The sequence below is a fragment of the Nestor notabilis genome, unplaced genomic scaffold (genome assembly GCF_000696875.1).
Source record: "Nestor notabilis isolate BGI_N333 unplaced genomic scaffold, ASM69687v1 scaffold8144, whole genome shotgun sequence".
Taxonomy (NCBI): domain Eukaryota; kingdom Metazoa; phylum Chordata; class Aves; order Psittaciformes; family Psittacidae; genus Nestor; species Nestor notabilis.
In genome coordinates, this window is record NW_009925116.1 from 74,186 (window position 1) to 90,333 (window position 16,148).

Consider the following 16,148-nt stretch of genomic DNA (forward strand, 5'->3'; position numbering starts at 1 on the left):
ATGGAGATTTGCTCTGACATACAGGAGCACTTACATAAGACACTAAGCTAAAATCCTCACAACCTGATCACCATTTTCAATTTGATCAGATGAAGCTTTTCCTGCTATTTTCCACAGGGAGCATTAGATAACAGTGCCCTAATATTTTAATCCCTTACAGTAATTTTAACTCAGTTTTGACGCGGCATCTGCAGGCTGTTTACCACTGCATTAGAGCAGTGCAGAGGCTGTAGAAGATCGAAAGCTGGCTCAGGCTAGCAGATGGTGTTCTATATAAAAGCAGCTGTGGTGCTGCTGGCAGAGGGCCTGCAGCGGTGGTCTATGGTGCTGGCTCTACTCCTCGAAGGATGAGAACATACTCATTCCCCCAGAGCTGGGAGCTGGATTTACCTGGCAAATCCTTGCTGCTCCTATTTTTCCTAGTAGCAGCCTTTTACCTGTGCCACCAAAGCCATCCACCCGCTGTACCCCTGTCAGCTCGGCAACAAATCGGCTCTGTCTCTCAAGGAAGGGATGAGGCAACGTGAGGGTGGAACAGCAGATTAGTTGTAAGGACCCATTTGTGCTTCCATTTCCAAGCTGCATTATCCTTGACCTGTGCTGACTCCTCAGTTGGATCGCCCTTGGAAGGAGTAGGGCCGTGGCTGCTGGCCTGCTCCCCGATTAGCACAAAACCCAGTGCGTTTTCAGATGCCTCAAGGTTTGGGTTGTTTTAAGAAAATTCTAAAAATAAAATAAAGGTCACACTCTTCATTTGCAGAGATACATGTAAATAGCCATGCATAGGCAAGGAAAGCAGCTACATGAAACTATGGGTCTTGTCCAATTTTGTTTGTCAGATTAAACTAAAAAAAAAAATGGTTCTAATTCATGCCAGTACACTTTTGGTTAAGCTTGCAGTGCAGTCCTTAAGGATTTGATACTTTCTTGTTATTAGGAGACAAAGCTTAGTCTACCTCTGAAAATACAGTGTTAGAACAGAGTGCTATGAAGCAGTTATGAATAATTAAAGAGTTCAGCACCTCCTAAGTCACTTGGAAACAAAACTTTGGCAAACTGCACTGGAAGAATTATTCTGTGGAACAACAGGAATCATCTGAAATGTGTATGAAATTACTAATAGCTAAACAAATTAATTATTTAGAAATTTATATACTCGATCAATTTAGAACAGGCATACTTAAAAGTCTGTCAAAACCAAAAAATAGAGTGTGAACGAGTACCCATGTCTGCTTGCTCCTGACACTAAACAGTAGATGCATACACTGAGCTATGTCCACTGCACATTGTTTAAAAACTTTTGGATTACATTGAAAGATCTTCTGGGTTCTTTATTTTCTCTCACTGTTGCTTCTTTTTGTCCTGCTAATGAACAGAAACAAGGCAGTACAAGATTTCAGAGCTTCACTGTTAATATAAAGCAAATTGAACAAATTAAAAATGACATAAAAAAAAGAAAATATACAAAAAGAGAGGCAAGCTACTGTGGCAAACTGCTACAGAAGCTGGCAAGTGCTTGCTGCACTAGTGGTTATTGCATCGAGCAGCCCAGAAGGTTTACTGCTTCCACAAAAAAAGTCAGCGGAAGCACAGCCATGGCCAAAACCTCAGCCATTTCACTGAAGAGCCAGGAAAGTAGAACAACAAAACATAAACATAGAAGTCAGGTATAAACAAAACGTAAGTTATTTGTATAGTCAACATAAAAGTCATAGATATCAGTTTAAATTATGCCACCTGATGCTGTACTTATTCATGGGTAGGTATTCCCTCTTTGAGCTTGTATCATCAAGGAGAACAAAGCTCCAGATGGGGTGAGGAAGTCTTAACGTGCTGCAGAAGAACTGACGAGACCTCTTTTTTGCCATTTTTCTATAAATCACTAAACTTGCTTTGCTCACATGGGCATATTATGGTTTCTATAACAACAGTAATGAATACATCTTCATTTCCAGCTAATTGTGCAAGTGCACAAAACAGAAGTACAGAAGCACATCTTTCATGGCAACTTCCCAGCCACCCAGGACTTGCTTCCACATCATCTCAATTTACTCCCAAATGGCAGGAGATGAGGCACACGCAGCCTGCAGATGCATACTGCACTCCTCCCAGAATGACCTCTATCAACAGGCAGCCATCAAGGGCTCCCATCCTTTCAAGTAACCAGGCTACATGGTGTGGTGAGGTGTGGCACAAAGGCATCAGTGAAATGAAAACGTGCGCACCCAGAAATTGAATAAACCTATGAATGACACCTAACAGAAATAGTTCTGTTCTAAAATGAAGCAGCAACAAAAGCTAGAACTCTTATTTCACCTAGCATCACATAATGACTATACACACTCTCCTCAGCTCAACAGATACTATACTAGCACCCTGCCTCTCATACTTTTGGACAATACTTAATAGCGAAGAACTTTTCCATAAAATAGCTAAGTCTCACAGCCACAGGATTTTAACAAAACTCATCACACTATCTCAATTGATGGGAAAGGCACAAGACATGCTCTTAATACACCAGCAACACAACATGAGATCACTGCATTATCCTCCACATCAGTTGGCTTGTTCCACTCCAGTAGCTATTCTATTTCCCTAGGATTGTCACCTTCACAGCTTTAATTTGGATGACACATTTGTGACGTTGGTAAAAACAGACCATGCTCAAGGAAAATGAACAAGCATGGTAAAGTCTGTAACTAATAAGAGCGTCCTTCCCAATTTCACAATCATGACATTAGCACTTGGGTTTTTCTGTTTTCAAAGGGAGTGCAAGACATCACATGGGAAATTATAGCATGCCAGGCCCTGAAAGTCAAAAGTTCAGACACAAGATGGTGCAAACCAAAGATGTAAACAAGCTTTAGAATCCCAGAGCAGCACTGACCTGCTATTAGGTGCTCAATTTCCTGGAAGCACTAATGAGCTGAAGGCAGCTGGCCAAGTATGCCCTACTTTGACATTAGAAGCAACCAGAGCAGAATGCTGAAATCTGGGTATGATTCCAGAGCATAAGCCAGCCTAAAACTAAGGGTGCCTCATACCTACCTCATACCCTTTGCCAGCTCTGTTGCATATCTGAGCCCATGAGAAGTCAGGTCACAGATTTAAGTCAACTGAAAATTAATCCTTACTTGCGGAATGCGTTAGCACGAAAGTAAACCCAGAACAAATCATTCAAGGTATTAAGTTTGTGTTTCTGTATGCACGAACCTATATGCATACAGGCAACCGATCCCAGTAACAAGTCTTTGGTGATTATTCTATTAGAAAAATGTTAGCTGTTCTCCTGTTCACTTAACTCAGTTATCAAAAAATGGCATCTGCTTAGTCACCAGTCATGCCCATAGTACACTAACACCAGAGATCAGGCTTAGTCCTTTGGCCTGTTCCAGAAACACTGTTGTGGTTAAACCCCAGTATACAGCTGAGCCCCCCGGAGCCACTCGCTCACTGTCCCTGGGTAGGACGGTAGAGAAAATGAGAAGGGTAAAAGTGAGAAAATTTACTGGTTGGGTTAAAGACAGTTTAAGATGTAAAGGAAAAGCTGTGCACACAAGCAAAGCTAGATAATGAATTAATTCACCACTTCCCATTGGCAGGCCATCTCCAGGAAAGCAGGCCTCCATCACATGTAATAGTTACTTGGGAAGACCAATACTACCACTTTGAATGCCCTCGCCCTGCTTCCTCCTCCTTCCCCCAGCTTTTATTGCTGGCCATGACATTATATGGTATGGGATATCCTTTTGGGCAGTTGGGGAAAGCTTTCCCAGCTGTGTCCCCTCCCAACTTCTTGTGCATCTCCAGCCTGCTCGCTGGCAAGGCAATGTGAGAAGCAGAAAAGGCCTTGACTCCATGTAAGCAGTAACTGAAATATCCATGTCTTACCAACACTATTTTGGTCACAATTCCAAAACATAGCACCATACAATCAGGAAAGTTGAAGTTGTGAAGACTAACTCTAACCTAGCAAAAGCCACTACAAACAAAATAAAAACTTGCAAAACAGAGGTATTTTTGAGAAAGACCAATAGTTGCATAATGTTCACTTAAGAGGGCTCACATACCTGAACAATTAGCATATAAAACCACAAATCAATTTTTTTTTCCTTCTGGTCAGCCTTTAAGATTCGGAAGCATCTCACTCACCATAAATAATAAAAACAGAAATCAGCCTGTGCTAGCAATTTCCTGTAAGGATAGAGGTGTGAGGGAAGAACATACTCCATTTAATGATCTAGAATACACTTACACATACCACATTCAGCAACAAGAAGGTTAAATGTATTTGTCTCCACTATCAGGCATCTTTGGAATCCACAACACTTACATCAAGGGTTTAGTGGAGGAGCCGCTATGCTCAATATGGCTGGGCCAAACTAGAGCACACCACAAGAAGTTAACTTCTGCCATCTCGGATGCTAAGCCTAAGCCAAGGCAAAAAAAGCAGCCCACCCACATGAGGAAATAATTTTGAACTAGTATTTATGTAAAATGTATCACAGGGGGTAATTGTCTTCGGAGACGGAAATAGAATTCTTTAAGACGCAAATTACCTGCAGTCGGAGAATTTGCATGGTGAGACTTTTTGGGCAGGTTGAAGATCTGTTCACCAGGATCTGGTGGGGGAAGAGGGTCTTGGCCTTGTCGAGCTTCCACAGGATCATACTCCTTCCCATCATAGTTAGCATCAAAGAACTTCTTAAACCACTGAATGAAATCTAAGTTGTCTTGGAAGCGCCCTTTGACCAATTTTTCCACGGGAATTACCTGAAAGGTAAAGGTTCCAATAATATATCACTGCTATTTTTAAATATAAAAATTACATATAGCCACTTGTTTGACCAAATCCACCAACTGTATCAGTATGTAGAATCATGGAATGGTTTGGGTTGGAAAGGACTTTAAAATCATCTAGTTCCATCCCCCCTGACATGAGCAGGGACACCACACACTAGGCCATGTCACCCAAGACTCCGTCCAACCCAGCCTTGAACACTGCCAGGGTTGGAGCATTCGTAACCTCCTTGGGCATGGGTTATTCCAGTGCCTCACCACCCTCACTGTAAAGAACTTCGTCCTTATATCTAACCTGAACTTCCCCTGTTTGAAATACTCCTCTGCCATTGTTTCCATCCTAAAAGAGGGAATTATGGTGGATTTGCAAGTGCTCTTAGTAAGAAAGAAAACTAAAATAAAACAAAGACCCATCTGTTGAGGTGGCCATACAATGGGCGTCTGTAAGCCTTTAAACAGCTCTTCCACAGAGCTACTCCTTTCTTACTGCATTGACACCCACATGAATGAAGCTGTTCTGGGAGTAAAACTGTATTCTGCTAACCAGGGATCTTTGTTTTTCATAGACATGCCACAGTTTGGCGTACTAAAACCTAATAATTCTTCAAAACATCCAGACAGGAGTTTCTTGCTCTCTGTCCTACTATTTGAATTACAAAAATCCAGCAGCTTTTCCAAGATATGCTGGAGTTCAAACTAACCTACATTTTGGTAGCACATGTTCATCATATGAACTAACCCTGAGGTTTTAACCTTGTAATTTTTTTCCATTCCATATATAGCTATACATAGAACATTTTGTGGAGATGCAGAAGCTGACCAAAATGCCTATAAAGTTTTACTAAAACAAAAGAAAAGCTACAAGGATGTCTCCATATCTTGCAAATTTTTCATAGAAATGAAATCTCCAAAAGGTGTCTTGGAGCAGTATTACAATGCCCAAGCTTCCCAGGCACTGTGGGTAGACAGGGACTACAACTGCAGAAGGAAGGTTGCCTTGCTTTGCTTAATTCATGCAGCTGCTTAAAGAGCCAAGTTAGATGGATCTTAATGCCTCCTGAATGCATTCATTTTTTCAGCTGGAAAAAGGGTACGTAAAACCATTGCAATTTCAATTTTTTGCTCAAGGTTAAGCCAACTGTACAACATTTTGTAAGTCTACAATACTCCTACAAGGATTAATATAGCATTTTCCATGCCTTTTCAGGTTGTTCCATTTGTATCTTAATTCTACATTGAGAAGATATAGTAAGTTTGCTCCCTACAGAATAACTGACAATGTTAACTTTATTATGTTAACTTTATTAAGCTTTCCAATTCACAAATTACACTGTAAGTAGAAGCATTCACAACATTTCAGGAAACAATGAGGGCTTTCCAGTGCTTTACAAAAGTCTCACAGTACTCTCTATTAAGACTGTTTAAATTTCAGAATAAGGCATCTCTAAATGCCAGAGCAGACCTTTAAAAGGGTATACAGGTAGTGTGAAAATAAAAATATGACAACACAACTTTCATTATTCATTTTGATCAACACAGTAATTAATATTGGTGAGTCCATCAAACTCTCATTCAAGCATAAGCCAATACCTTATGGTTGAACAATCCGTTTTCTAAGAGGCTTCTTAACTTTACAAGCTCACATGTGCTGTCCAACCTACTGAATCACTGGGTAAATTACCCCAGCTCTTGAATAATTTAAATTCCTTAAACTTAGTTTTAGAAAAGAAACATGGAATAATTAGAATAGAATATTTCCAAGTTATTTTGTTAGAAATTCAGGTCACCAGTAATTTTACTACATCTAAAATTAAGGTTTACTGATAGTAAGGAATTTCTAACACATGGTATTTTATTAAAAGGATCTCTGATATTAAGATATAACAGGTTAGGCTGCACAATTCCTCAGCAGACACATGGACTCAATTTTCAGTTTGTATTTAAATGGAGCATGCCAAATTTCTTCCTTCATGGCTAAATACCATTTTCAGATGATAAAAGGTCAAGAACATCTTCACATACAACTTGTAACTCCAGTTCCCAGTCCAAAATTTGAAAAGTGGACTGAAAGTATTGAAGTTTGTTTCCCCTATTTTACCCAGTTTGCACAACTTTTGAAACTTGTAATGACTGAAATAGAGTGGGTGATTGTAGGATGCCTACCTTATCCACATTCATTCTTTTAAATGATGCTTGCAGAAGTTTGAAGTTGTGAATGTATTCATGCTCCAGCTTTGCTTGAAACTTTACTTTCTTCAAACTAATGCACCCTGGGAACAACATGTCCATGAACTGGCAGTAAGCTGCTCCTATAACAAGAGAATGCATTGACGTTAATCCAGATGCACCCAGCTAAGACCAAATGGCGTTTAATGTCATTAGCAAAAGGCATGAGTAGAAAGCAACTGTGCTGAATGAGTCCCTGCTGTAATTTAGCCTAACAGTACGCACCCGAGATCTACTTGTCTAATGTACATTGAGCAGTGTGACACACTGATGTGAGTTTTTTCCATTCAATTTGGAAACACATGCTGTTGTGTAGCATCTGAAGAACCACCATGACTAATGCAAAGCATCTATTTAAAATGGATGTTACTGGAGTCCTTATACACAGCAGGACTGTCCATACAGTGAGAAGATCATAGTCAAAATGGAAATCTCTTGATAAGCTCCCTCAATCTTCACAGCTCCCTGAATTCAACCAAGTCAAGATCATCTTTCGTCTGGCACTTGTAGCTGAACGCCAATCAAGCCCAAGGCAACCATTTAAGATTATATCAAACCATGACTTAAAAATTGCAAAGCTCCAGCTTGTTAAAACATACTAGCCAGTTACCACCCCTCTGAAACAAACATCCTTGCTAATTTTCATCTCCTGAGAAAAGCATCTAAAGAAGGAGAGTTTAGCATAGTCCATCAATAGATTTCAGAAGCTGGGCTGCCAGCTTTAGGTCTCAATTCAAAACAATAAGGTTTCTAAATTCAACTTTGAGGGCTATCTGAATTCATGTAGTAGTAGGCAGGGAGGTGTGTGCCTGTGTAACTAATACAGCCCAGAACAGAAGTATATGGAAAATTTTCTAAACTGTGTACTGAGTACAGCTAGTAGATGCAGCCTTTTCTTGTATACAGGGACTTTCCTCCAACATCATCATATCATAGGCAAAAGTAAGTCTTCACTGTTGACACACTCAAGTGTTTGGAAATCAAGGATAGGAATGTTTAAGGAAAAAAGATTTCAGTTGTTCTTCAGAGGAGATATTTCTGGATCAGAGGGCTGCAGGTCATACAGCCCCTCAGCTTGAGCATACAGGGCAGGGAAGTGATCGCCTGGTAGCTCCCAACAAGTTCAGCTTCACTTTCACAAAAAAGACTTTAGTGCATTTAGTGCAAATCAGTTTTGACAAACAAGTGTCCAGATCTTACCTAACAGCTCAGCCCAGTACCAACAACAATGGTTTTTATTAAAAAAGCAATTCTGCTGAGTGCTCATACAGAAACCAAGTTAACAAATTGGACATCTGGCTTGCCCAGTTTTACAGGAGAGGCAACAATAGCTTAAACTTCAAGACATTTTTCTCCATGGTTATGCATGTGTTTTGACAGGACCAACTTCATGCATGAGAGAGTTCTCATTCTCTGTATCCACTCAACCATCATATGAAAGGTTACAGAGTTCATAACTTCCCCAAAAGAGAAGCAGAGTTTAGGAGTAGAGTCCAAAAAAGCTTCTCAAAATACTGATTCAAGCTTCACTGATGGACCAAGTTCAAGCTTTACTGCTGAAAACCATTGCCATTGAAGAAAAAAAAAAAAAATCTCTTCATGATGCTTAGCTTTGTGGGGGGAAAACTGTTCTTAAAATAACCCCCCGATTTTCCAAGAACACCTTGTGCTTAGCTGTTTGCAGCGGGTTTGATATGATTAACAGTCAAAGCAAAATATTCCCTAAAGGAAAAGGAGCCTTCTGGCAAGTTACAAACTTCAGATGACAAATTTGCATCTTTTTATGGAAAGCTATATAAACACAATTAGTTGTTCAAAACTCATCCTTAGCAAGAGAACTGGTGAACATGTGGCAACAGGAAGATGACATTACAATTAAAAACATGGATATACAGATAATGCATGGCTTGACTGCATTTATTGATATTTCATCTCATGCAAAAGGATTATTATGCAATCATTTAATTTCATAAACTGAGTTTGCTCTTAAGTCTGTCCTTTCATCCTCCCCATATCCCAGTTATAAGCTTTACTCTGATATCTAAGTAATTGCCCGGAGGCCTTGGAAACGCACTGTGCAATGTTTCATCTAGATCCTTTTAGAAAACTAGAAGCCCAAAGTGTTCACATGAGATTTTCTTCTGCTGGTAATGCAAATTCCTTCTGCATGCCTTTAGACACAGTCTTACGAGGTTTAAGACTCTAGTTAGGGTATTTCCTTGTATTTTCTTCCCATCATGCTGGCAGTTGTTTCTGTGCGTTTGCCAGCCAGGAGGTGGTCCTGCATCTGCACAACACTCGAGGGCAGAGAACACTGGCCTACATCCACCTGACAGCATGAAGCTGGTCTCTGACACAACATCGAAGCTGGCTTCCAGGCTGTTTCCCCAACAGGAGGATTTTATTACCTTGGCAAACACAGCTCATTAAAACACTCCTTCCTGAAGTACAGAGGCAATGTACAAACATGGACTAAACTAAACAATGTAAACTACAAACAGAGGAAACTCTTCCCAGCTCCCAAAACAGAGACCTGCCTACCCCAGCAACAGAAGTAAAACTGTCATTAACAGTCAACCAGGACTGCCTGGTTTTGGACACAGAGATTACATACATATTTTAATATAAGTATTTATTTATAATTTAAGATTTTACCCCTACAAAGCTAATAGATGTCACATTGCATCTGCATGCTAAATATCAGCGTAGCACAACACGGACACTACCTTATACACTGCCCATGGCTGAGATTTCTTGGAGGCTGCAGAAAGAGCAGCCTTACTTAAGTGATGCAATATTATGATACCTTTACCTCACAGGCACAGCAAATAGACATGTGGTCCTCTGTGTACTGGGTAGCACTTTAGGCCTAATCAATTTAATATACAAGTAAGTGCATAGGAAAGGAATATATTTAACAGAACATGAAGAAAATGGCAGCAGGGATACTGACATCATGGCTTGTGATATACCTCTTGTATAATTGAGGTGAACAAAAAAGGTTTTTTATGCCACTATATTTTATTCAAAATTTTAAGACTTCCCTGCATTTTCTGAAAAAGAAAAAAAAAAAAAAAAAAACCCCAAAAAAACCCCACCCTGAACACTAAAAAGACCTTCCAAAACCTTAACAAATCTATACAGAGGAGTTAAAAACTTACTACCTGTCCAATATGGCTCTCAATAAATCTGTCTTTACGACCAAAAAATTTTTATGTGCATAAAGATATGCACAAATTGAAATAATTGAAATCTACTCAAATGAAAGATGAAAACTACAGCTGGTAGCGCTGGAGAAGAAGGATCAGTGTTAAAAAACCTCTTCACCTGTATTAGCTAACAAGCAATTAAGAATCACTGGCTAAAAGTCCTGTTGTATTTTGATCTAGAGTATCAATGCAGCTACTAATTACAGAAGATATTCACAGGCCAGACTCCAAAACCAACCTGCAGACTTGGCTGTGCTGATTACACCCACAGCAGCTACTACTTTTGTCTCGACTAGTGAGCAGAAAGAGCCCAGCAGCATCAGGGGGTCTGCAGGCATTTGCTGGGCTCCCCACACCAAGCTCAGGGCAGAACAGGCACCAAAGACCAGTGAGGGGACTGCACCCACCATGCTGCGCAGGCAGGCAGCTGCCACAGAAGGCAAAGATATGCTGGGGCAGAATTAATTCACGAAACTACAAGCATAATTGAAAAGGTAGCTGTTTAAAGCTCTTAAATCAAAGAGTTTTACCACATGTAGTGGAAAAGCAGAAAATTTCTACCAGATCTGTATAATCAGAATATTTTTACAGCATTTTCAGTTAGCACCTTTCACTAGTCCCCCCCTCCAGTAAATAATGCTGAACTCATTCTAGCTTTTGTCCTATACGTTTTCCCTCCTTCTGTTTCTTTTCCAGACTGTCCGTACTTAGTTAGCTCTGAAGCATGTGCACACTGAACCAACACAGATTTTCAGTTTTTCTCCTTTCTCTTCTTCCATCTGGAGGCTGATGGATCCACAAATGCAGACAAGTATTTTCTTGATAATCAAAAATACTTCTGCTTCTATTTAAAGCAAAAGGATGTTAAAGAAGATAACAATGAAGACAAGTGAATCCTGTTTGCTACAAGTTTTTACTGTTTAGTAAACCTCCTAGAGCAAGATTACATCCTTGGGGGGAGGGGAATAGCTTTTATGTTTATATATTTATAAAGGGAAATATTATTTGCGAACTAACTTCCTTAAATGTACTATAGTTAGTACTTAGTATACTAACAAAGTATTTCATAGAAATACTATAAGCTCAGTTACTACTAAGTAAAGATATGTCCCCTGTAGGAGAAGTCAGGCCAATTCTTCACATCAAATGTCAGAAGTCTCAGTCCCCTCCCTCCTCATCCCTGCAGTGTGTGGGAGCAAGATCCCACAAAGTCACGTAAACCACCAGCCAACCCAGGAACAAAAAGGGCTCACGAAAAGACAGGCCTGTGTGGGGGCTGCTTTGTTTTAACTCTGATATCCAAGCCACAGCAAAAGGACCCACGTGCTACACTAGAAAATCAGCAGCAAGTGCTTAGTAAGAATTTTGTCCTAAAAAGCACATAATTCAGGTTTAAACCTTTAACCAGGCCTCAGTTTCACTTTTCACATGCTCAATCTTTGAAAAATATTTCCGTAAAGCAAACAAACAAACAAAACATTCTAATGACAGAAAAAAGGAATGGTCAGCCTCTTTCCCAAATGGGATTTTTCAGATAATCTAAAAACATACCCAGTCACATTAGATACAAATTCCTTCAAATTGCTCATTCCCTCCAAAGCTGCAACAACCTGACCACGCGTTTGGAAAATACAGGATGATCTGTACACATGCTAGTCATCAGCACTTCAGTTCACTATTGTTGCTAACCCAAATGGGAAAATGCACACACCCGGAATTTCTGTTGCTGGGACAACAGCAGTAACAAAAAAAGGCAGTAACTTGCAAGGAACATGCATGATGTAACAATTTTGATAAGAAAAGGGAAAATCCACAAATGCCAGCAACCATTGCTCACAGTACAGCAGCACTTGGACTTGCCTTTTACCTCAGGCTTCCTAGAATTGCTTCCTTAGGAGTGATGTTAAGGTTGGTACACAGTAGTAGGTTTTTGACTTTGATATCAGAGTATAGATTTTCATTTAGATTTCAAATATGGGTGTTCTGTTATGCCACTTAAGGCTGTGTTTCAAAACAAACAAACAAAGGGGCACGTCTGTAAATGTGAAGTTGTGTTACATATAGCCACATGTTTAAGAAACAACACAATCTATGTTAAGCACTCTATTGGAGACCAGAGTCTTCAAATTCCTATTTGCATTTCCAGCAGCATCTATATGTCCTAGGACATGGGTCAACACAATTCTACTCTGCCAATTAAAAATAAACCAAAACAAAACTCCAAGAGATTTAAGAAGTTTCAGCCTATTTCACAATGATTGTTGAAGCCCACATCAATCTACCACCTGCTTAGCTATTGAGAAGCAAACATTTATGGGGCTGTGCATCAGTGAAGCCACTCCAGCCCGAGCTTCACCTTCCCAGTAACACTCTTGGGAGGGCACTTAAAGAAATAAAAGTAAAATTGATGCAGGTTAGAATGCAGCCCTGCACATGGTTGCATAAGCACAACTGCCTCAATGAGGGCAGGCTCAGTGCCTGCACACAGATGGGAACTTCTGAAAGCCACCACCAAAAATAGGCTACAAGAACTATGCATCTTTATCTCCCAACAGTCAGATACACACATATTTAAATGACATCTGCTTCAGAAAGTCTTCTTCTACACAGGTGGGGCATTTGTGTGACATAACCCAGAACATCCACTGATCATTTGAAATAGTGCATGTTGGAGGCGGGTTTTGCGTGTGTTAACTTGTATTCTTCTTTTTCTTAAATATGTAAGTAGTTAAGCTGCTCATAAATTATAAACAGTGGAGTTTTTAATACTTAAATTTTAGCAATAATTTATTTTGGATTTCATTAATTTTTAAATGGGAAGGTCAGAACAATTTCAGAAAACACAATTCCCATTTAACTTAAAATAGCTGTGTAACTTATGATGCCTAGAAAAAGTATCATGCAAAATCTAACAAGCTCTTAAGAAAGGAGGGAGATCAAGCAACTGACTTCAAGTGAGTGTTACGAGTAATTAAATAATACTTTTTTAAAAATAAAAGCCTTGTTCAAATTCTTTTCCTCTTGAATTCTTAATGAATGACATTTAAAAAATATTAGTGGCTGAAAATCTCATGATACTGCTTTACAAGCTTCCTCAGAAAGTTTTGGAAATGATCTTATATCCAATCATTAACATCCATTGTATCCCTCTAATCCTAAACATCATATGGAAGACATTAGAGAGTTATTGACACCGAGTATTCTCTATGTTGCATGACCTCAGGACAACATGCCAGTTCCTTGAAACATGGCTTGGTTACAGAGTGCAAATGGGATCAAGCCATGTTTTACTCATGTTTCCAAGTTGCTCTAGAGACCCAGCCTTTGCAAGGCTGCAAACTGGGAAAAACCCAAAACCACCGATGTTGAAACATGCTTCAGCTTTGCAGGCACTAGCACACTGGGTTGTGCAGAAATCATGCCGGCACCAAATGCTCCAACAGGGTCCTATAATGCAGATTTCAGCAAGAAAATTATGGGTTAATATAGGCACTGAGCAACATACACCTTTTATATATGAAAAACCAAATTCTAACCAGCTAAGCCACAGAACACACTTCATTTGCATGTATATATACACAAACGACATGCAGAAGTTGCCCTTCTCACCATGTCTGCCTAGCCAGCACCCTTCTTGAGGTAACCCCAATCATCTCAGCCCTGCTCAGACAGATCTTTGCTGGGTGTGGGAGAGAAGAGCTGCTCGGGATGCAGTGTGCCTGGCACACCACTCGCTGCTGCTACTGAAGGTCTGGAGGCTGTGTGGTGCAGGTGGCATGACAGCCACTTTGCAAACAAATGCTGCCAGGTCTAGGGGCCACTGACCAGCCCCACAGCACCCAGCCCCAGCACATCCTCCCCGGAAGCATAACACCTTGGACAACCTCCACAAGCCAGGAAGGACCCTCCTCCCTGTGCAGCACTGGTCACAGGAGGCTGTAATGGAGCTCTCCCCCAAATCCCGAGCAGGAGAGGCAACACGAAGTCAAACAAAGAACATGATCTGCCCTGTTATCACACTGCCTGCCTTCCTCCGAGATCCAGGTGGTAGAGTAACAACGAAATCTATCTATAAAGGGACTATGTGTTTTCACAGGAGGAACGCCAGCTGAGATACGGTACTGGCTACAGCAGTCACATGAAAAATTCCCTGTAGCAACACCCAGGGCATCTACACAGAAAGCATCACACAGTCTAATGTTTGAAAATGCCACACCACATGCTCTCTTTATAATATGGTCTTTTCTTAAAAGCAAGAGGAAAGAGGGGAAAAAAAACCAACCCAAACTACCCCACACTTAATCCTTGCATACAAATCCTAAAAGACAGGAGGTCTGTATGCATTGAGGTCAGACAGTTTGCAAGTTTATAATTCTATTGAGAATTCTCAAATGCAGGAGGAGGGGAGGGAAAGATTCTGTACCACCTTAACCTCAAAGTATAGCTACACAAGGAATTATACCTCACTTCAGGCTGCGTTTTCCTTTCTATATACATTTACCATTTCTAGGTTCCTTGTTCATAATTTATACAGCTTGTACACTTTGTGTTATTTCTTTTTAATTCATATGCAAGCCCTCTATAGACTCCTGCCTGACCCTTATTTTGAATGTACTCTCATGTAGCAGCTAGACACTCATGAAAAGCCCTGTAACAGGTTCACTTGCTATTCCCTATAGATGAAAAACAGCCTTAGTAAAGAAAATGAACTTATAAGCTGTTTAGTCAGAATCTTTTTAAGCCACTGTGTATTTGTTGCAAAAATGGCATGACTCCTAAAAAACAGCCAGCGTCATAATTCATTTGAAACTTCTATTTCCCAACCATATGGGTGTTGCACATGGGATCCTACTACATTAAATCCACTCAGTTGTTCTCTATTATTTTTCATTCATGTATCAAACTAAATAGTCTCAAGTCTAATGCCCATCTAAAGGCAATGCACTATGCCTTCAATTAAACCCATGGATTATAAATTTCATATTCAGGTTAACAACCTTGCAAGTAGTCAAGCCCAGAGACCAAAACACAGCAAAATGACACTCACCTAAAATGAAAGGAACTGGTTGCTTTGAGGTGCTCAGAGAGATCTTCTCTCAAGTTGTCAAAACTAAATTACCAGAGGAGCTGCAGACTAAATTTAGACTCTCCAGGGCTGCACCCATCCATAACCTGGCATTTTTGGCACATCCCCACTACAGCAGGCATTCAGAAAGCTCAGGGGACACTGCACTTTGCTCGGCCTACTTAGCAGAGACAAAAACACATCTAAGACTCCCAAAGAATACAAACGCTTTATGACTAAGCCAACCTCTTCCTTTGCTGCTCCTCTTCCTAGCAGCTTTGTTACTGTAACTGGCAATTGGGGAATAGGCTGGTATTGCTACAGCATGTGCACTATCAAAGCTACTTCTCCACAGCAATAAGAGAAAGGTTTGATTGCTTTTTCTGTCATTATTATGAATTGTCATGGTGAGCTTTAGATATGTGCTGAATAAAGCCTTTATTAAAAGGCAGAATGTCACACTGTTCCTTCTTGCTTAAGCTCAGATTGTCCAGAATTATTGCTAGGTTGGCTGCAAAACATGGGCACCCATGAGGTCTCACACCCAGGTGCTGAACACAAGGTGTATGTCACATCTAGGTAGCTCATGCTTCCTAAAAATAATGTCTTCCAGCTTTTCATTCAGACTTAGCCTCCCCTCTCTCCCTCCCCTGCTTTTTTTGGCCTTGCACTAAGCTTTTTCTGGCCTTGTGATTGCTCCTTATTAATATAAATGAACAAGAACTGAATAGTCATGTAACAGCATGACAAATCTTCATGCCTTCTTCTAAAAAAGAAGAAAACGTCTATACGATTTTACAGTAGGTTATAAAAATTCAGTTACAGTGGCTCTGCAGCTCCCTGCTAAT

At 40.2% G+C, this 16,148-nt stretch overlaps 1 protein-coding gene across 1 annotated transcript in view; it reads right to left on the bottom strand.

Annotated features, from left to right (window-relative positions):
• Positions 1–16,148, bottom strand: part of MAPRE2 (microtubule-associated protein, RP/EB family, member 2) — a 45,307-nt gene that overhangs the window by 18,299 nt on the left and 10,860 nt on the right. The window contains exons 3-4 of the mRNA XM_010012900.1: positions 6,964–7,109; positions 4,560–4,773 (exon numbers count right to left, since the gene is read on the bottom strand). Coding sequence (XP_010011202.1) covers positions 4,560–4,773; positions 6,964–7,109 — 360 coding nt within the window. The remainder of the gene's footprint in view (positions 1–4,559; positions 4,774–6,963; positions 7,110–16,148) is intronic.